The following is a 23,056-nucleotide window of genomic DNA, read 5'->3' as shown; positions in this document are numbered from 1 at the left end:
AATGCTATATCAAAATCATGATATGACCACTTTTCCAAAGGACCAAGAGTAACCTTGCTCTGATACCATGTAACGAAGTATGCAGAATTGTTGGAACAAAGTGCAAAAGCACATACAAGTCCTGTTAAAGAAGACGTGATATGGTTCTGGATTTACGTCTGGTCCAGATCCATACTTTATGTTTAGTATTTCTAATTTGCACATGTGCACATATTTATATTTTGTATTTATAATCAGGGACATTATCGTCCATAGTATTTTGTAAAACACTTTATATAAACACAACCTTTCTAGGTCACGATTATGACCTTTTCTGTGCAACAACCTTGTCTTTTTCTATCTCTTTCTCTGCCGAAGGTTGACGTGGCTGAAAATACAAATTCTAACATGGTATCAGAGCAGGTTGAATCGATCCACGCTCACTAAGGTTGGCTTCATATTTCTTCTCTCCCTTCTTCTGTCCATCTCTTTCATTTTATTCTTTTCTCTTCGGTTTTCTCTATATTCTATCATTTTCTTCATTCAGTCTAAGACAGATCTGATCATATCAGATCTAGTATTGGTTTTTTTTTCCCAGATCTATACCTGAAGATCTGTGACTTCTTATTTCTTTTTAAAACAGATCACATTAAAACTGATATGTTCTCTCCTCTAATCATTTTTCTTATTCTCAAAACCAGATCACGTCAAAATTGATCTGTTTTCTCTTCTATTGCCTCAATCATCCTTTCCTTCTAAAATCGTTTCGGTTAAATGTCCTTTTCTTCTAAAATCTTTTTCATTATTCTCCCCTAATCTCTTCCTTTTTTTTTCTTATCCAGACTCCTGTATTGCATCTTGGTTTTCTACAACAGAAGTTCTGTTTTCCCCATCTCATTGTTGTTGGGTCAATTGTTTTCTTTTTCTCACAAAAGATGTCTTTTCTTTTGGAATCACGTAATCCATTGTTCTGAAATACTGGGTGTCATAAGGACCTGTGCTGTGGTTCTGGTACATAACCAGAACTAATATTTCAAAAAAAAAGGGATACAACACGGGATCCATAATCAAAACGCATCGAAAAGTTTGCAATCCATAATTGAAAAATATGGATTCGTCCTCTACTCATTCTGGTCTTTCCTATAGCTTTCTGAGTCAACTTGTCTCTGAAAAACTCAACCATTCAAATTTCTCGACCTGGAAAAGACAAATAATTCCCTTCATATGAAGCCAAGATCTTTCTGGGCATCTAGATGGATCAACTCCAGCCCTGCTTCAATTTATCACGCAGGAAATACAGGATGATAAAGGGGTTGTCTCATCTCGGATTATTCAAAATCCTGACTTCACGGCTTGGATGAAAAGATACCAAGCACTAGTCGTGTACATCACTTCTACTTTATCACAAGAAATACTGATTGCGATTCCAGACGATTGTTCAGCCGTTGAACTATGGAATATGTTGGCTCAAACCTATTCTCAAATGTTGGAAGCAAAAGTTTTGTATCTCAAGCGAGAATTTCAGTCATTAAAGAAGGAAACTATGTCTGTTATGGAATATCTGAATAAGGTAAAAAACATCATAGATCAGTTGGCTCTTGTTGGATGTGCGATCAAAGAGAGAGATAAGGTGCAAAAAGTTTTAAGCGGACTGGGAGCAAACTATCATGTTCTTGTCACGTCTCTCACATGCTTGCCTGTTTTACCCAGTTTTGAAGACTTACGGGCTAAACTTTTACATTATGAGATCAATTTGAAGAACCTTTTTGATGATGATGGTGGGCAACTTGACTCACAAAATGTTTTGGCTACTGGGCTGGTTTATGGACAAGGTCGTGGTGGAGGAAATAATCATCGCGGAAGTAGAGCTCGAGGACGATACAGTGGACAAGGGGGATGTGAGTTGCTTCCTACCCTAAACATGCCTCCTAATGCTCATGCAGGAAATCCAAGAAATATTCTCACATGCTTCCTCTGTAATAAAAGGGGGCACATTAAAGCTGATTGTTGGTTCAACCCTCAGAATAAAGGCAAGAATTCTATTATTCAGTTAAAAAGGCAGATTGATAGGAGTAAATCTAGTGGAGATGTGCATCAACTTTTATTGGCAGCTCTTTCAAAGATGACAATAGCACAAAATGACCAGGGAGTATGGTATATAGACTCTGAGGCAGCCACCCATGTCACGGGAGATGCAGGTAAACTCTTGAACTTATCTCCTTATTTCGATAACGACAATATTGTCACTGGAGATGGAACTCATCATTCCATTTCTCACACTGGGAATGCCATAATACCCTTCTTAAATTCATCCATAAAACTGCCCAATGTTCTACTTGCTCCTAATATAAAAAAGAACATTATTTATGTCTCCAAACTTGTTGATGCTACACATTCTTCTGTCGAATTTACTCCCTCTTTTGTGTATGTCAAGGACCTTCAAACGAGGAATACGTTCGTTAAAGGGGAGCGACGAGAAAATATGTATATCTTCAAAGTAGATCCTTTTGTTCGTGTTTCTGCTCCTGTCGTCTTGAAGCCTTCGTTGGAGTCCGCTGAATTCTCTTCTAAATGTCTTCTTAGTCTGTCTAAATGTAATAAGTCAAATATTTGGCATAGTCGACTTGGTCACTGTAGTTCCTCTTTTGTTGAAAAGCTTGTAAGAGATAATCTTATCTCCTCTTCTAGTTTGAGTCCTACTTTTGTTAATGAGCAATGTACAAGTTGTCAATTGTGCAAAAATCATGTTCTTCCTTTCAATTCAATTAATAAAAGAGCTTCAAGACCTTTGAAGATTATCTACTCTGATGTATGGGGTCCTGCACCTACTTGTTCTCTTTCGGGAAGTCGATACTTTGTTATTTTCATTGATAGTTATTCTCGTTATACTTGGATATACTTCTTGAAACATAAATCTGAAGGTCCTCAATTGTTCAGAACATTTCATGCCTTTTTCGTCAAATATTATGAATTTTCAGTATGATGGGGGAGGTGAGTACACTTCAAATGACTTTATTGCTTTTCTTCGAAACAATGGTATAAGTCGCAGAGTTTCTTGCTCGCACACCGCAACAGAATGGTGCGGCTCAACGGAAACACTGCCACATTATTGAGAGTGCGATGAACATGTTGCATGACAGTCATATTCCTATTGAGTTATGGACATAAGCTTTTCACTCTGCGGTTTATGTTATAAATCGTTTGCCGATGGTCATTTTAGCCAATAAGTCACCTTATTATACTCTTTTTGGACAACACCCAGATTATGATAATTTATGAGTTTTTGGCTGTGTTTGTTATGTGCATATTGACAAATCATTAAGAAATAAGTTTCAGGATAAAACTTCTAAGTGCAGATTTGTGGGATATGCGGATGATTATAAGGGTTATCGTTGCTACGAGCCTCTCTCCAAGTGTGTTAAGATCTCCAGAAATATGGTTTTTGATGAGCAGAATTTTGAAGATGGGCATTCTTTATATAATACGAGTCATAGTGTTGAAGTTTATTATCCATGGTTGAATGTCGAGTTGTTTGCTAACATCAATGGAGAGTGTTCATCTCATTGCAGTGTTGCTCCCATGCCTATTCTTGTACCAAATGAAACCTCTTGCACAACTCAAATTGAGATTGACAATTTGCCGCCCGAAGAGATTGAGAAGTTTTCAGGACCAGTCTATACGAGAAGAGGAGCAAAAAATATTCCCACCATTACTGATGTGATTGTTGATGAACCTGAAAATCATTTTTGTCAGGAGATCTGAAAGAATTTGACACCCAATTCAGAGATGGGTTAGTTATGATAATTTCACTTTGAATTTTCAGTTATTTCTGTCACAGATTGAAAAGCAAGATGAACTTACTTCCTTCTATCAGGCAGTCAAGTCACACAAGTGGATAGAGGCAATGAATGAAGAAATAGAAGTGTTACATGAATGTCAAACATGGGAAGTTGTTCCCAGATCCAATGATAGAAATATCGTAGGGTCTAAGTGGGTTTATAAGATCAAGTATAAACCTGATGGGAGCATTAAACGACACAAAGCAAGACTTGTTGCATGTGGTTTCACTCAAGAATATGGCCAGGATTATGATGAGACTTTTAGTCCTGTGGTCAAGATGGGGACAATTCATATCATATTATCTCTAGCTGTCCATCACAAATGGACATTGAGCCAGATGGATGTGAAGAATGCTTTCCTTCATGGGGCCCTTAAAGAAGAAGTTTATATGGAACAACCACGTGGATATGGGGAAGGAGATCCTAAGGCATATGTCTGCAAATTGAAGAGAGCTCTTTATGGTTTAAAACAAGCATCATGGTCCTGGTTTGATAGTTTTTCTCTCAAAGTTCAAAATCTTGGTTTTCGCAGATGCACTCTTGATCACTCACTCTTTATCTTCAGGAACGAGCTTACAATCACATTCTTATTGATTTATGTAGATGACATAATTATCACGGGCAACTCTTGGAGTCATATCCAGGAAGTCAAGGAATTCTCAAGTCAGAATTTTAAAATGAAGGACCTTAGAGAACTGAGGTACTTCCTTGAAATAAAAGTTGACAGGAAAAATAATGTGTTGACCCTAACACAACATAAATATACTCTTGACTTGTTAAGTAGAGCGGGAATGAAAGATTGCAAGCCTTTAGCTACTCTGAGCGTTTTACAACAGAAGTTGAGTTCCCATAATGGAGACTTATATGATGATCCCACCAGATACCGAAGTATAGTCAGAATGCTCCAGTATCTTACCTTCACTAGACCTCACATTGTCTATTCTGTAAATCAAGTGTCTCAATTTATGCATGAACCTCAAACTGGGCACATGGACGCAGTTAAGCGGATATTGAGATACTTAAAGGGTACGGTAGGAGATGAACTTGTTTACAAGAAGAATCTTATAGATAATGAGGCTCATAAAATTTTTATCTATACAGATGCGGACCGGACTGGAGATACAAATGAGAGAATGTCAGTTTCATGCTATTGTATATTTCTTGGCAGCAACATTGTGCCTTGGAAAACAGAAGGTTGTTGCCAGATCTAATACTGAGGCTGAATATCGTTCCATGGCAGCGACCACAATAGAAGCTACGTGGGTTAGACACTTGCTAACAGAATTGGGAGAATCTATCTCAAGATCATTATTATTGTGTGACAATCAAAGTGCGTTCTTTTAATCCCATTCATCATAGTCGCACTAAACATATCCAGATAGATCAACATTTTGTCAGGCAAAAAGGTTGAAGAGAAAGAAATTGAGCTATACTATGTTCGCACTGAAGATCAAGTGGCTGATATGTTTACAAAGGGGCTGACAAAATATAATTTTTGGTTCTTAAAAAGCAAGTTGTCTATGATTCGAGATCATGCACAACTTGAGGGAGGCTGTTAAAGAAGACTTGATATGCTTTCAGATTTACGTCTGGTCCAAATTTCTAATTTGCACATGTGCACATATTTGTATTTTGTATTTATAATCAAGGACGTTATCGTTCATAGTATTTTGTAAAACACTGTATATAAACAAAGCCTTTCTAGGTCACGATTATGACCTTTTCTGTGCAGCAACCTCTTGTCTTTCTCTATCTCTTTCTCTGCTGAAGGTTGACGTGGCTGGAAATACAAATTCTAACAAGTCCAATAGTGGACAAGGGCACAGAGGCACAACAAGCACAAAAGAATACAAGTCCACTATGAGACAATACAAAGAGCCAACAAAGGGCAACAACTAAAAAATATATTCTTTATTGAATATATGCTTGGAAAAGCATAAGAATAATAAGGGCTGAAGACCCTTATTTATACACAACAAAATTCAAGAAGGGAGACCCTTGGGAGCTCTCAAAGAATCGTTGGGAGCTCCATAGAGCCCCCATTGGTCTCCCTTAATTACATGAAATAAAATTAAAAAAGGGAAAAAATAAAATAAAATAAATACTGTCTTAATAAACAGTATTTATATACATGTGAAAAGACAGAAATGCCCCTATAGAACATTTAACTATTACAAGACAAAAATAAGTATATATGAATATATGTCTATATGCATACGTATATATACATACATACATATATTTTAAGAATACCATCCTAAATTAACGATATTTGTTGATAATATGACCACTAATACCAGTACCAACAAATTTATATGTATCATTTGCCTCCACTAATTCATGCCCGTTTCCGTCCTCTCGATAACCACCACCAATATCATTCTTGTATTCTCCTCTAACATCAGCATGTTCCTAGCCATCAACCCCTCCATTGTGTCATTGTTGCTGTGGTCACCATGCCTTTCCAACGTACCGCCATCATGCCATGACAGTCGCTGTTATGGCCTATGTGTTACAATTGCCTTGGGTCGAGGCCAATCTGAATCTTTTGATTTGAAATATGTCAGATGTCTAGGATTGGATATGCCGTGTTTATTTTGGATCTTGCCTTTATATATTTACAACTTTAAACTTATAATGCTTTGGCAAAACCAAATAAGCATGTCTTCAGTCCAAGTTAGATCCAGGATTGATTGATAGGAATATGATCTGTATTCCTGTTCAGCACTGATTTGATCTGATGGGATCTCACTCTTGCTTGGATCCAAACTGATCCAGCCCTTCACAGAGGTAGATGGCATTGGTCAAATCCTTCATGCTTAACCCTTACTGTCGCTGCTACTACCACCAAGTTGCTAACATATGCACCTGCACCAACATAAGCAGAAAGACAATCACCAACACGTCACCAGTTGCTTCTCATGAAAAGAGTCATCCAAGCATCTAGACCTAATTCTTTAGTTTCTACAAGGTTATATGCATAAAAAACAGTTCTACATGACCAGAATTGCGTCAAATTCAAATGACAAATCCCATGTGTAAAACAAAGTGCACTAGAAATTTATTCAATTTTAAGGCGTCTTCTCAAGTAAAGTTTTTCCTAACATACATCAATGTAATATGATTTTCATATTTACTAATTTTATGCTGAAATTTCATGTCTACTTTTCAGGCTAATCTTCTCTAATGAACTTGTGTATCATATTTGCTCTTTTCTGATTTTGCTCCTGTTCTGATTTTCAGACACATCCATCTCAGTCTTGTTTCATGTCCTCGGTTGATGTTCATACTCATTATTCTTACCAGGTAATTCTAGAACACTACAAACTAATGGATTCAAGTCTTCCATTTTAGCTTACTATTTCACCAAGTGCCTGTGTGTGTGTAGAAACATCTTTGAGTTTTTTGCTTTTGAGATTTTCTGCTATCATTCATGAATCATTTAGTGTTAGATCTAATGCATTTTTCATAAATGCATGCTCTTACTAGGCTGTCACTGCTATTTTTTGGTATTCTCTGTCTAGACTGGTTATAACTTAATTACAAGTCAATTTTGAAACAATAAGTTATTTGTCTCCTAACAGATCATGCTACCTGAGGCGATTGCTATTGTCATGGCACCCACTGATACCTCCAGGTACTTCATTTTTCATATGATTTGTTGCATTATTGGAAGATTTCAGTAGCCAACACCAATGTCTAGCTTTTTAGTATCACAAGGATACAAAATATTTGAAAACAAAGCATTATCTTAGGATCAATCACGCTTCCCAGTGGGAAGCTAGTTTCCTTTTTTGGGGGGGCCTTAGACAGTTTTAGCCTTTACTAAATTTTTTCTACCCAAAAAACAAAAGAAACTCTGTTTTTTAAAGGGTAAACTAGTCATTTTTAAAATTTCGTGAAATATGAAAAACCAAAACTGATACCTCCAGGTACTTCATTTTTAAACTAGTCTTTGACTCTCCCTCCCTCCCTCCCTCTCTCTCTTTGTCTCTCTGGGCTACTCTTTGTTGTTTGCACATCAAATTAACACAATAAATTATGATTTTTTTCATACATGCTAATTATTAAGTGTCTTGTAGTGCTGGACCCAGTTTGGGTCTGACCCAGACCCAAACTGGGATTGCGCGTTGACGTCTTTACTGAGGTACAGATGTAATATTGTATTTTGTTATAGGACAATCATGTCCATAAATGTATTGCCTTGTAACCTAATGCTTAAATACATTAAACCAGGTCACGATTAAGTTAAGAATAATCGTGAACCTGTGCAGCCCCCACGACTCTAAGTTTTCTTCTTCTTCTACCTTTCTTCTTCTCTTTCTTTTATCTGTTGAAGATCAGGTTTGGTGCAAACACAACTTCTAACATGGTATCAGAGCAAGGTTGGATCTAGGGCTCGGTATTGCTCCCAAAAAGGTACGACCATAGAGAAAATCTGTTTTCGGTCAGGAAAATATTCTTCTCTCCCTCTCTGTTTGATTTTTTCTCTCTTTCGCAACCTATACTGTCATGTTTCTTCCAAAAAGGACGATCCCTTTTTCTTGTCTCTATCCCTTCTTAAAACTGTTATCGTGTTTTCATCTGAAACACGTGTTTCCCCTTTTAAAGGCCTGTTTGAAACCCTATTCGTGACCTATCTTGAAGCTCATAAATTCTGTTTCCTCTTTGAAACCCTAATCATAACCCATCTGTTCCTTGTGATTCTCCTTTTTAGAATCAAAACTCGTGATCGATACTATATCCCAATCAAAACTCGTGATTCTCCTCTTTTAGAATCTGTTTCTGTGTCACCTCATCTCAAAACTTATCGCTGATTCATCTGAAATCACGATTCATCGTGATCTTGGTTCACACTAATCAAACACGACACGATCAGGTGGCTTGATTCATTAATATCGGATTGATATTTTGAACATTTACGTGATCTGATATCTGTAAAAAAAAAGGCAGCAGATCCGAATTCTGTTATAATCAGTTCTCTTCTGGACTGAACTTAGACAGTCATGTTATCTTGCAGTTTGATTAGTCATTTCATTGATCTCCTCTTAGAGTATTTTCTATTAGTCATTTCATTGATCTCCTCTTAAGAGTATTTTCTACCTTATATTCACGTGTCTTATAATCATGGATTCTTCTTCAACCCAGTCTGGTTTGTCACCAAACTTTCTTAGCCAACTCGTTTCTGAAAAATTAAATAATTCTAATTTCCTGACTTGGAAGAGACATATAGTTCTTTTTACCAGGAGCCAAGATCTCTTTGGTCATCTGGATAGATCATTTTTTTTTTCATTTTTGCGCATATTCATTTCTTGAATATGTATTGTATTTTTTTCCTTTTTATTTTTTCTCTTTTTTCTTTTTTGTAATCAATGTACTTTGTACCTTGGGGGGGCCACCACTAGTCGTTGGACCCCTCCAACCGTCACATTTGTGACCGTTGGAGGGGCTCCAACAACTATGTGGGAGCCCCTGAAGGGTCACTTCAAGCCCTATATAAAGGGCTCTCCTCCATTGTATTTTCTAAGGCTTTGGGATTATAGCCCAAGCTTGTGTTAGTGGAACTTATGACTTTTGGGTCCGTATTTGTGCATTTGTGAGTTTGTGTTGTGCATTGTGTGCACAAGTGTTTCAAGTGTTCTTGTTGGGCGTTTGTATACGCATTTATTTTCAAGAATATTGTAATATTGTTCGTAGTATCTTGTTGGAGATACTTTCATATGGTATCAGAGCCTCGTTTGAAGGAGGAGGATCGTGCGTTTCTTCTCTTTTGAAGTGCCTCGAAAAACATGCCTTCAAGCTATTGGAGTTTGGAGTGGATCATCTCCTTCGGGCAATATTTTAGAAGCATCTTTTGTCAAGAAAGAGTTGAAAAGCCTTCAAGGTACGTATTGTTTTTCATAATCTCTCCTCTCTAATGGGTGAAAAAGACTCCCATTTCTCTCATGAGTTCAAACTCAATGGGTCCAACTATCATGTTTGGGCCGGTAACATGGAAGCTCACATCAAAGGAAAAGGGCTTTGGAGCTATGTCTAAGGCTCGATTTTCGAACCGGAACCCAAGATAACTTATATAAAAGGAGGAGAGATAAAAATTCTTGAAGGAGATGAAAGAACCAAGGCCCTTGAAGAATATACGAAAAAGCATGAAGAATGGGAAATGAGGAATTTTAAAATCCTCTCTTGGATATTTTCATCTGTAGAAACGAGAATCAATGCAAATATCATAAAGTTCAAGAAGACTTCTCAAGCATGGGGTTATCTTGAGAAGATGTATACTTCTAGGGATTTATCCCATAAAATACTATCTCCAAAAGAGGGCGCTAACGCTTCAACAAGGAGAAATGTCTATTAGAGAGTACTTTGCCGAGCTCTCTTTTATTTGGTATGAGCTTGCTATGCTCGAACCCAAATGGAGTGGTGAAGCCATAGAGCTTCGTCACTAACAATTGAAAGAAGATAGTTTTTTTAATTTTTTGAATGGGCTTAGGCCTGAATTCGAACAAATCCGATCTTCTCTTTTATCCGCTTTTTCTTCTCCCCCTCTTGAAGATGTATTAACTAAGTTAAGTGGGGAAGAAACTCAAATGTATATAAGCAAGAATACCCCAAGTGTATTAGCCACACCTTCAAATAATGAAGATAATGAAGGTGTAAATGCCGTTTCAAGATCGGGAAACAACTTAAAGACATACAAGCCTCCTCATTTCAAAAACCAAAATCCAAGTGGACAAGGAGGAAGGAGGGATTATAGCAAGCTTAGTTGCTACTTTTGTAAGGAACCAGGGCACATCAAACCCACGTGTCCAAAGTTAAAAAAGCTTCTTGCCATGGCCACTACATTTCAAGAGGGCCCATCATCTTCAAATGAAGCCCTCTCTCTCCTACAAACCGTAGATGCTCTTCAACCCCTTCTAAAAGGGGTCACTTCCGGTGCGGCCATGTCAACCTCCTCTCCTCCCGGTAAGATTTTTTGGCTTTTGGATTCGGGTGCTTCCTTTCATATGACTCCAAGTTTTAATTCTTTTTTCGAGTATACAAAAAATCCCCTTCTATCCTTTGTTTCAACCGCGGATGGAACGTCTCTTGAAGTAAAAAGAATGAGTAACTTTGAAAAACAAGGATTCTTTATTCCAAAAATTAGATTTATACCCAAATTAAACTTAAATTTACTTTCCGTTTCTCAACTCTCGGATCATGGGTGTGATATAAAATTCTCATCTAACAAATGTTGGATACAGGATCGCCAGTCCGGGAGATTGATTGGGGAAGGCTCTAGGAAGGGTGATCTTTACTATGTCGATTCCCTTCAAGTTCCAAAGAATCCTTTTTGTAATGTTGTCCAAAAAAATATTAATGTATGGCACAAAAGACTTGGACATCCAAATATTATAAAAATTTCTCATTTGCCTTTTTTCAAAAGTTTATGCAAAAGTGATTTCACTTGTAATGATTGTATACTTGGGAAAATGAAAAAATTACCTTTCTTTCAAAGATCTATGTTTACAACTAGACCGTTTGAAATTGTCCATTCTGATGTGTGGGGTCCGACACTAGTTTTATCAAAAGGTGGATTCACTTATTATGTTATTTTTGTTGACGATTATACGAGATATTGTTGGATTTATTTTTTTAAACACAAATATGAAGTTTTTTCTACTTTTAAAATATATCATATGATGATTAAGAATTAGTTTAATGGAAATCTCAAAATTTTTAGAACTGACTCAGGTGGAGAATACCTTTCAAATGATTTTAAAAACTACCTTGAAAATTATGGTATTCTCCACCAAAGATATTGTCCAAAAATGAAAAAAGACTAAACTACCCCTATGGCTAATTAATAAAAATATTATATATATATAATAAGTAGATACATATACATATATATTAATATATGTATATGTATTACCTTATATATATATAAAATATATATAACATTACATGATTTGATTACATAATTTATCACCCCCCCTCAAACTTAGGGCAGGATGACCGAAAGTTTGCTAAGAAGGAAGTTAAAGCGTGGAGCACACAAAGGTTTAGTGAAGAAATCCACCAACTGATATTCTGATGTGACATATGGAGGTCAATGACTCCTTTGAGATACGCCTCATGAACATAATGACAATCCATTTTTATATGTTTGGTCTGCTCATGAAAAGTGTGATTCTTAGCAATATAAATCGCATTTTTGTTGTCACAACATAGCTTGGTGGGCCCTTCTATTGTGATCCTCATATCTTTTAGCAACTGATGGATACATACAATTTCCATAGTAGTAGTTGCCATGACACGATATTCGACTTCAGTTGATGATAGGGACACCTTTTGTTGCTTCTTACATTTCGCGAAATTAGCAAATCTCCTAAGAACACACAAAAATCAGTGGTGCAGTGACGGTTATTTGGGTCACCTCCCCAATCAGAGTCAGTATATGCAATTAATTTTAAATCAGAGGAAGATGACAAGAAAACTCCCTTATTTAAAGTGCCTTTATGTATCTTACGACTCGTAAGATAACACTCATGTGAATGGAGGTTGGTGCATGCTGAAACTGCTTGCCGTATGAACTGCATGTGAGATATCTGGTCTTGTAATACTTAAATACATCAATGATCCTACAACCTGTTTGTAGGGAGTAAGATCAGAGAGAAGAACACCATCATCAATCTTCATTTTAGCTCCTACTATAGCAGGAGTTTCACAAACCTTATCATCAGTAATACCTGACCTCTCAATAATCTCAGACGCACGCTTAGTTTGAGACAAAAAATACTCTCTATGAGAGTAAGCTACTTCAATACCCAAAAAATAAGTTAGAAAATCCAAGTCAGACATTTCAAACTTATCCTTTAAAATTGATTTTATGCTTTTAACCTATGTTACATGGGTGCGGGTGCGACACGGGTGCGGCGTAATTCCAAAAAATTTGGACATGTGGACTCGACTATATATATTAAAAATATATATATTTTAAATATATATATCTTAAATATATATAATTATATATATAACAATAAATTAACACATAAAGATTGTAAATTTTAAAGCAAAAATACAATTCTTAACAACACAAACTTACCAAAATATAACACATAAAGAAGCTTGTAAGTGTGATAAACAACAAAACTTATCATAAATCTGCCTCATCGTTTGAATTAGAGGGAAGAACTGTTAGAATTGTATTTGTATCGGATATGGATCCGATATTGGATCCATATCCGAGCGTATGCTTTCCCCATGCTTGGGCGGTGGCATACTTGTAATCCTGTATATTTTTCATGTATTTTGTTCAGTAGTGTTAGATCCTATATATATCTTATTAAGAGAGGGTCACGATACTTTTAACGTGCCCTACTTTCCATTTGGCATCCTCCTCTTCTCCCCCTCTCCTCTCTTCTCTTTATTTTGTATTTTCAGATTGAAGGCTATTCTCCAAAGCTTGAAGGCGCACTATCTTGAAGCCCTATTCAGATTCTTTCATCTTGAAGCCCTATTCAGATTCTTTCATGGTATCAGAGCAACCCACGATCGACGCCTGTTTCTCCAGCCACGAGCGAGTCTTCTCCAGCCACGATCGACGAACTGCTGAGTTACGTCTGCCTTCTTCATCACGCCTGTCAACCAGGCCACGATCTGCTGAGTTTGATCTTCATTCTTCAGCCGAGTGCCTGATTCTTCAGCCGAGTACCTTTGGAAACACAAATATTATATCAGCATAATCATGTCCACCCTCTCTTCGAGTTTTCTCTCCCAACTCATCTCCCAAAAGTTAACCCATTCCAACTATTTGACGTGGAAACGTCAGATAGTCCCTTTCATTAAGAGCCATTGTCTATATGGTCATATTGATGGCTCTACTCCAGCCCCGCCTGAATTGATTTTGGGTGAAACAAAGGATGCTACTAGTTCGGTGACTGCTACAGATAATATCCCTAATCCAGCATATGCCGTATGGATGGCACATGATCAGGCTTTAGTTGCTTATATTACTTCTACCCCCTCTGAAGAAGTGCTTGCAGGTATAGATGATGATATCTCAGCTTTTCAACTATGGAATACGCTTGCAAATACATACTCTCAAGTTTCAGAAGCTAGATATCTTCAATTGAAGCGTCAATTTCAAAGCATAAATAGAGGCTCCAGATCTGTACTTGAGTATCTCTATGAGATTAAAAATGTAAGCGATCAACTTGCTGTTATTGGCCATCCTATTTCAGACAAGGATAAAGTTCAACAGGCTCTTAGTGGTCTAGGGTCAGAGTTTGATATATTTTGCACTGCTCTGGAGGTTCTCCCTGTCTTACCCTCTTTTGAAGACTTAAAGGCAAAATTGATCCAGCATGAGGCTAGTAGAGTTCACAGGCATGATGCTTCCATTTCTACTTCGCCCAGTATTTTAGTTACTTCTACACATGGTGTGTCAGGACAGCGTGCACATACTTGGGCTCATACATCCGGACAAGGAAAGGGTATTCTTCCTACTCCTCAGGGCAGCACTCTTGTTAACATGCCAAAGCGTATCCCTACATGTTTCTATTGCAACAAGAGAGGACATGTTAAATCTGAATGTTGGCACAATCCTCAGAACAAAGCTAAGGGAGGTCGACGTGATCACAGGCCAACCCCCTCTATCATTTCTAGAGCGTCTTCCTCCTCATTCACGCCCGATGCACAACAACTCTTAATGACAGCTATTTCTAATCTGAATCTCAAGCAAAATGATGATGGTGTCTGGTATGTGGATTCTGGTGCTGCCGCCCATGTGACTGATGATGCAGGTAAACTCTCTAGTGCATCTCCATATTTAGCAAAAGGTTCTGTAGTTACAGGTGATGGCACTCACCACAAAATTACTCACATTGGTAATGCATATGTTTCTTTGCCGCATACTTATCTTCCTTTACACAATGTTTTAGTCGTCCCTAATGTCAAGAAAAACATTATTTCAGTATCTAAACTCATTGATGACTCTTCCACATCAGTTGAATTCACTCCTTCCTCTGTTTTTGTCAAGGATCCTCTCACCAAGACGATATTCGCTGAAGGAATTCGTGAAGGCAACATGTACGTCCTCAAAGAAGCTCCTCCAGTGTCCAAGTCCAGTTCATCTGTTTCTTTTCCTATCAGTCCGAATGAAGTCAATTTGACTCAAATTGATATGCCGTCCATTTGGCATAATCGATTAGGCCATTGTAGTCATTCTTTTATTTCTAGCCTTGTTAATAATGGATTGTTGCACAAATCCAGTCTGAGACCTGTTAGTGAGTCAGGCATGTGCTCAAGCTGTCAACTTTGTAAGAGTCATGCCCTTCCTTTTAATTCCATCAATAAAAGAGCTTCTAAATTGTTTGAAACGATTTACTCTGATGTTTGGGGACCAGCTCCTGTCTCATCTCCTTCCGGCAGTAGATACTATGTCATTTTTGTTGATTCTTTTTCTCGCTATACATGGATACACTTCATAAAACACAAATCTGAAGTGTTCCGTTTGTTTAGCCAATTTCATGCCCTCATCCAAAATAAATTTTCATCCAACATAGTGCATTTTCAATGTGATGGTGGTGGTGAATATTTATCATCTGAATTTACTGAATACTTGCTAAATCATGGCATCACTAGACAGATATCTTGCCCACATACACCACAGCAAAATGGCATTGCAGAACGCAAGCACCGACACATTGTAGAGACTGCCTTAAGCATGCTCCATGACACTGATCTCCCTATGACTCTATGGACTGAGGCATTTCACACAACCGTTTATGTTATAAATCGATTGCCTTTAGCTCTTCTCGCAGGGAAATCTCCTTTCTTTCTTTTGAATCATGAGCATCCTAAGTATGATGAGCTTCGGGTTTTTGGATGCATTTGCTATGTTCATGTTGATTCCAGCCTCCGGAACAAACTTCAGGCTCGGGCTATAATGTGTCAGTTTGTGGGCTATGCAGACCATTATCGAGGCTATAGGTGCTATAATCCCTTAACAGGCCGTATACATATTTCAAGACATGTTTTTGATGAACTCAGATTGCAGTTTCACACTTCTTCCAAGGCTATTCATGATTCAGCGTCCAGACTATATGATCCATGGTTATGTGCTAATATCTTAGGCGATGGGATTCAACCGACCACTTTTCCAGCCCCTTCTGACAGTACTCACATTGAAGCAGAAATGTCTGATGCCCAGATGGATAGTACTCACATTGAAGCAGACATGTCTGATACTCAGATGGCTGATCCTCCTTTAGACAGATTTTCTGGCTTGGTTTATTCTCGTCGCACTCCTGCCTCTACTACTGATTCTGTCATTGTTCCTTCTCATCCACGAAGGTCCACTCGAGCGAGACATCCCGTGGATAGATGGATAAGCTATAACACTTTCACTTTGGATTTTCAGCTTTTTATGACCAGTTTGCATAAACAGACTGAACCAAAGTGTTATTCTCAGGCCTCTCAAAATTCCCGTTGGATTGAAGCCATGAATGAAGAAATGGAAGCCTTGAATGAATGTCAAACATGGGAAGTCGTTCCACGGCCAAGGGATAAGAATGTTGTTGGGTCTAAATGGGTTTATAAAATCAAATATAAACCAGATGACAGTATTGATAGGTATAAAGCTCGTCTTGTGGCTAGAGGTTTCACTCAACAACATGGGGAAGATTATGATGAGACTTTCAGCCCTGTTGTTAAGATGAGTACCATTCGAGTTATTCTCTCTCTTGCTGTTACTTTTGGATGGTCATTACATCAACTTGATGTCAAAAATGCTTTTCTTCATGGTTTCCTCAAAGAGGACGTCTACATGGAACAACCACCAGGATATGCTACTAATGATTCTAATCTATGGGTATGCAAGTTGCACAAGTCATTATATGGGTTAAAACAGGCTTCTCGTTCATGGTTTGAAAGCTTCTCCCTTCACATTCAAGAAGCTGGTTTTCAGAAGAGTGCTCTTGATCATTCTCTTTTTATCTATCACAAAGGAGGGATCACTACTTGGTTATTGATATATGTGGATGACATTGTTCTCACGGGAAATACTTCCTCTCATATCGTCCAAATCAAAGAAGTGTTAGAACAACACTTCAAAATGAAAGATCTCGGGGACCTCAGATATTTTTTGGGTGTTGAATTAGACAGGACTGAGGATTCCCTCACTCTTTCTCAACACAAGTATGCCCTTGATATTCTCACATCCTCTGGTATGTCTGATTGTAAGCCCATTAACACGCCCAGCGTTTTGCATGCAAAGTTGAACGTTTCAGATGGCAGTCCTGCATATCCTGTTCCAACCCTTTACCGCAGTATTGTTGGGAAACTTCAATATTTGACATTCACTCGGCCCGACATTGTATATGCTGTCAATCAAGTTTCCCAGTTTATGCATGCTCCCACAGACACTCATATGGAAGCTGTCAAGCGTATCTTACGTTATCTCAAGGGGACTATTGGCGATGGACTTACTTATAAACGCATGTCTCCTACTGTGGATGGTCATATTATCTCTACTTACACTGATGCTGATTGGGGAAGCAATCTTGATGAACGCCGATCTGTTTCTGGCTATTGTGTCTTTCTCAATTCTAATCTTGTCTGTTGGAGTAGTCGCAGACAACGTGCCATTGCAAAATCCAACACAGAAGCTGAATATAGGGCCATGGCTGCTGGCACTGCCGATGCTACTTGGCTTCGTCACCTCCTTGGGGAATTATCTCTTCCTATTGCTCAATCTTCCATGCTGGTTGACAATCAAAGTGCCATTAAAATTTCATTCAATCCCATACTTCACAGTCGTACCAAGCACATTGAGATTGATCAACATTTCATTCGTCAGAAAATAGAAGATGAGGAAATCTCCCCTGCATATATACATACTTCTGAACAAGTTGCTGATCTTTTCACCAAAGGACTCACTGGATCACAGTTTTGGCATTTGAAGAACAAGTTGGGCATGATGAAAACTCATGCACAACTTGAGGGGGGATGTTAGAATTGTATTTGTATCGGATATGGATCCGATATTGGATCCATATCCGAGCGTATGCTTTCCCCATGCTTGGGCGGTGGCATACTTGTAATCCTGTATATTTTTCATGTATTTTGTTCAGTAGTGTTAGATCCTATATATATCTTATTAAGAGAGGGTCACGATACTTTTAACGTGCCCTACTTTCCATTTGGCATCCTCCTCTTCTCCCCCTCTCCTCTCTTCTCTTTATTTTGTATTTTCAGATTGAAGGCTATTCTCCAAAGCTTGAAGGCGCACTATCTTGAAGCCCTATTCAGATTCTTTCATCTTGAAGCCCTATTCAGATTCTTTCAAGAACATGATTGAGGTAGTCCATGTTGAGAGTATAGTCCATGTTGAGAGTATGCAAATTATGTTCTTCCTCCAAGTCAAAATCTTCTGGATTTACATTCCAATTCTTGGATGGTTCACAACTGCATAAAAAAAATGACTATATTAGTATCTAACTTAAAACTTTGAATACAAATATTTAAATACAAACTTTGAATACAAAGAAAAAAAGTACCTATACACTTTTTTGGTGTGGCGAGAAATTAATCTTAGATTTGAGTGAACATAAACCAAATCCTCTGCTCTTTTACTAGTGAGTTTGTTTCTTTTAATGTTGTGAATTTGGGCATATGTACCCTAGTTTCTTTCACAACAAGATGATGTAGCAAGTTGGGATAACAACTTTATTGCAAGATGTTGCAGATTTGGTGTCTCTGATTCATATGTTGCCCACCAATTAAGGGAATCTTCCTCGTCCCTTGCCACGAGTGCTGCTAAAGAATCAAATCTCCCAGTAGAAAACTTGCCAAAATCACTATTTACATCCTTAAACATGTGAGAATCATTAAAAAGTCTTCCCAAACATATCATTCTATTTCTTGATATCTGAGGATCTTCATTTGGAGAAGCACGACCAACACCTGCTGTCAACCATTTTTTTGCATAGTATTTTGGATTAAGAGAGTATGCCATGCAATGCAAATGTGTATTGCTTTTATCCCATCTTCTCACTAAAACTGAATGTACATGATTGTAAAATTCTGAATCATCAAGTGCAATATCTTTCTTCTCATATTTAAAAATGATACTTTAAACTTTTTCAATCATATTGTCCCACATTTCATAAATTCTATGAAGCATGAGTACATCTCTGTCAACTTCTCTCAACATTTCTCAAATAGGCTCTATAAATTCAGCAAAATATGTAATTTTATCCCACCAAAAATCATCACAGATGTATTTTTTTGATAGCTTGAGCCTTGACATCATCTTCAGTACAATAAAAATCCCAATCTTGATCAGCCACCATCATCATCAATGCATTCTTGAGTTGCTTAATTCTTTTCATCATAACAATAAGAGAAGCAAAACGAGTTTCAATAACTTTCAGTAACTTGAGATCAGAATGCCTATTAAATATAGAAAAAACATGATGATGGTTTACAACAAAATTTTTAATATTTCGAACATCATGCTCTATTTTCTCAATCCATAAACACATTTCACGTGCATGTGTATCATCTTTTGATGGATGGCATATACTCTTAAGTGCCAAATTTAAATTGTGTGATGCACAAGGAGTCAAAAAAATATGTGAATATGTATCTTCACTTGCCAAATTCATTCCTTCACGACTGCAAACTGGAGCATTGTCAGTAATAATTTGCACCACACTTTTTTCACCCACTTCTTTTATCACTTCGACAAATAATATCTTTAAACATTCAGCATCTTTATACTCTCCAGATGCATCAACAGTCTTCAAAAAGATTGACCCATTAAGTAAGCAATGAAGTTTATCAGTGGTCGCCTTTGTATATCAGTCCACCCATCAGAAACAATCGACACTCCATGTCGCTTCCATGCAAATTTTTGGGTCTCTAACAAGTCTTAAATTCTATTTTTTTTCTCTGCAAGAATGACTGTTCTTAGTTTTTCTGAACTAGGAGGCACATAACCACTCAAATTATCTTTTCAGTATAAACTTCTAGCTACATTAAAAGGAATTGAGCTTGAGTAAAAGAATCTACCAATTTTTTTATCAATTTCTGTTCTTGCCATGTTTTTGAATGACGCTTGTATTGTTTTATTGCTTTCCATTTTTCTTTTCTTTAAAAGCTCTTCTTGTATATCACTAGCAATAGGAAAAGATAAATTAATCGAATCGCTTCTCATCTCTGCAAATTTTTTCTTTTCAGCTTCCTCTTGTTCTTTTTTTAATTGCTTTAACATGTCTTTGTCAACCCCAGAACATGCCCTAATTCCTTGACCACGAATATGCAAAAGATGTGCTTTCATACGCGTATAAGAACCTGTGAAAACAGTCTTACATAGATTACAATGAAACTACACATTCCCACCACCACCACTACTAGCTTTTACCCCTTTTGTCACAAGCCTCCAAAGTGGTTGAGAAACTTCTAATTCAGGGTTAAAACTTGAACCAAATGTATTGACACTACCGCTAGAACTCACCATTATATCTGAAAAGTGAAAACTGAAAAGAAAATAAGTAAATAAAATAAAGTTAATAAATACTTTAAAATAATAGTAATAGGAGCTCCAGGTTCGTTCCTCCTGTGCAAATCAGATTCAAACCAGACCCTCCTCTGCAAACGAGGTTCGAGATAAGGGGCCTACCCCCTATCTGACGCAAAAAGGAGGGGCAAGAAAAGTCCCTGCTGAACCTTATCAGTGGCAGGGGCTTCGCCTTTGCCAAAAAGCCAAAGGCAGCAAGGGAAACGAGGAGGGGCTCGGCCCCTCCTCGTTTCCCTTCTGTCCGGCGGGGCAAGGCTCGGCCTGTCAGCCGAGCCCCCTCCTTCCCCCACTCCTACTTCTTACCCCTACGATAAAAGGGAAACGAGGAGCCCCTCCTCTGTGAATCGGAGGCTCAGGGAGGGACCGAGCCCCTCTTCTACGAGCAGAGGGTGCAGGGGGGGGGGAGGGAGGGGGAGGAGCCTGCTTGACATAAGCGAAACGAGGAGGGCCCAAGCCCCTCCTTTGTGAATAGGAGGCACAGAGAGGGGCCGAGCCCCTCTTCTGCGAGCAGAGGGTGCAAGGAGGGACGCTGCGAGCAGAGGGTGCAAGAGGGTCGACATACCTGTTGAGTGTTGACGGAGGGGGAGATGGTGGCTGGCACCTGTGCGTACCGTCGTCGGAGTCTGGATCACCGATATGGGTGTAGGAGAAAGCTGCAGGGGCTGAGGGGGAGAGGCAAAATCGAGAGGGTAAGCCCCTCCCCCTGTCGATAAGCCCCTTTTAGGGTTCGGCTGCAGATGAATTAAAAATCAAAACGGACATTTTTGGACTTGGTCAAAGTTGACCGAGTCCAAAATGTGGACGGACTCGGCCTTGAATCGTTGACCGAGTTCGACTCGGCGTTGACCGAGTCCGGGCCGAGTCCGAAGCCGCACCCGTGTCGGGGCGTGTCGACTCGGGTACGACGCCTCCTTAGTCGAGTCCGTGTGACTTAGCTTTTAACCCCTTTAGAATCACTTCTGGTTATAAGCATATCATCCATGTATAGAAGTAAAATAACAATCCATGCATTAGATTTCTTAACAAATAAAGCAGTATCAGTAAAGCAAGATAAAAAACCATTTTCTATCATTACAAAGTTAAACCTATCATACCAAGCCTTAGGGGCTTGTTTTAAGCTATAAAGAGCTTTCCTAAGCACCTTCCCTTTGGGAGTCTCCATTCTAGGTGAAGCATCCATGTAAACCTCTTCATTCAAATCACCATTCAAAAAAGCATTCTTAACATCCATTTAATAGATGTTCCATTTGTTGATAGAAGCAACAGAGATGAGGCATCAAACAATTACCATTCGAGCAACGGTTCTTCACTCATTCTTAACATCCATTTTGATACATCACTAATACACAAAAACCAAGAAATACATGTTATTGTGTGGATCAATTTTGAAGGAGGTAGTTAGTTCATTCCAAAATCTTTCACAATCTTATTGTACAAACAAATAATATATGTTGACTAGTATTAATGATACCTAGATGTGTTGTAATAAATCTAGCAACTTTGATTGTTCTTTGGTGTTCCTCCTGCCTTAAAGATGGATCTCTTATAATAGGTACCTATACATGATCCAATAAAAATATCTTATAATAGGTACCTAGACATGGTCCAATAAAAAACCTAATTGGCCATTGACAATGACATCACAAATAGATAAAAACCAATGAGTGAGGAAACCTAGCATTCCTAATTGGCCATTGGTATTCTTTATACCTTGATGACGAATCACTTATCATAGGTACTTAGACCAGTGTTGTAAGTATCGTTACTTTTGGGGGAAATGATACGATACACACATCTATCTCGATACGGGTGTGTATCATACTTGTATCGGGTGTATCGTATGATATGGTATGATACATATCATTTTTTTAATCGTATTTCATAAACTTGGCTATTTTGTTTTTGTTTATATAATATGGAGGTATGGGTTTTGTGACATTGTTCTTGTGAGATATGCATGCAATATTATCTATGATTCTATATTAGTTGATGTTTGATGATGTCTTATGTAGCTCATTGAGACATAAATGTGATTTTATGGTTGTATTTTGTACAATTCATCATTCTTTCTTGTGTTATGATTTTTTTAGAATTTTTGTTATTTTTTCTGATTTTCTTGATTTTTTGGAATTTTTTTATTAAAAATTTATGTTACGTTTACGATACAATACAATATAGTGTTACTTTGGGCCCAACTGATATGGGTAACAATACGATGCTTACAACCTTGGCTTAGACAGTATAAAAAAAAACTTGACTGCCATTGACTGTTAAGTTGTAAATGTATATATATGTATTTTCATATATATATTTATTATTTAATGATGTAGTAGGTAATACCCTCTAGGGGTATTTTTCATCTTTTCACATCATTGTAATAGGTTGTACCCATTATGCGCACTTTAGTCTTTCTTTTTTTTATATTTTATTTTTATCTTTTTGGTTTGAGCTAAGGGCATTATTGTCCTTAGCCTTAGAGCCATTGGGGGTGGTCCCAAGGGCTCTAGTGCTCTCCTTTTTGTCTATATAAAGGGTTTTCCCCCCCTCTTGTATCTAATGCTTTTCTTAAGCATTCATGCTCAATAAGATGTATATTTTTTTATATTCTTGTGTTCTTTTAGTTCTTTAATGTCGTGTATGCCCTTAGTGCTCATGTAGTGCCTTGGTGCTCTTG

General features: G+C 37.8%; 1 protein-coding gene across 2 annotated transcripts in view; it reads left to right on the top strand.

Annotated features, from left to right (window-relative positions):
* LOC149844110 (AMSH-like ubiquitin thioesterase 3) overlaps positions 1-23,056 on the top strand; it is a 52,379-nt gene that overhangs the window by 27,022 nt on the left and 2,301 nt on the right. For both annotated transcript variants that reach the window (XM_090000323.1, XM_090000325.1), the window contains exons 12-13: positions 7,062-7,124; positions 7,403-7,455. In XM_090000323.1, the coding sequence (XP_089856449.1) occupies positions 7,062-7,124; positions 7,403-7,455 (116 nt within the window). The remainder of the gene's footprint in view (positions 1-7,061; positions 7,125-7,402; positions 7,456-23,056) is intronic.

This window comes from Nuphar pumila, chromosome 3, assembly GCF_984573655.1.
Source record: "Nuphar pumila chromosome 3, dmNupPumi1.hap1.1, whole genome shotgun sequence".
In the NCBI taxonomy this organism is placed as follows: Eukaryota; Viridiplantae; Streptophyta; class Magnoliopsida; order Nymphaeales; family Nymphaeaceae; genus Nuphar; species Nuphar pumila.
Note: the sequence above shows the minus strand (reverse complement) of the source record. Positions and strands in the feature narration are given on the sequence as shown.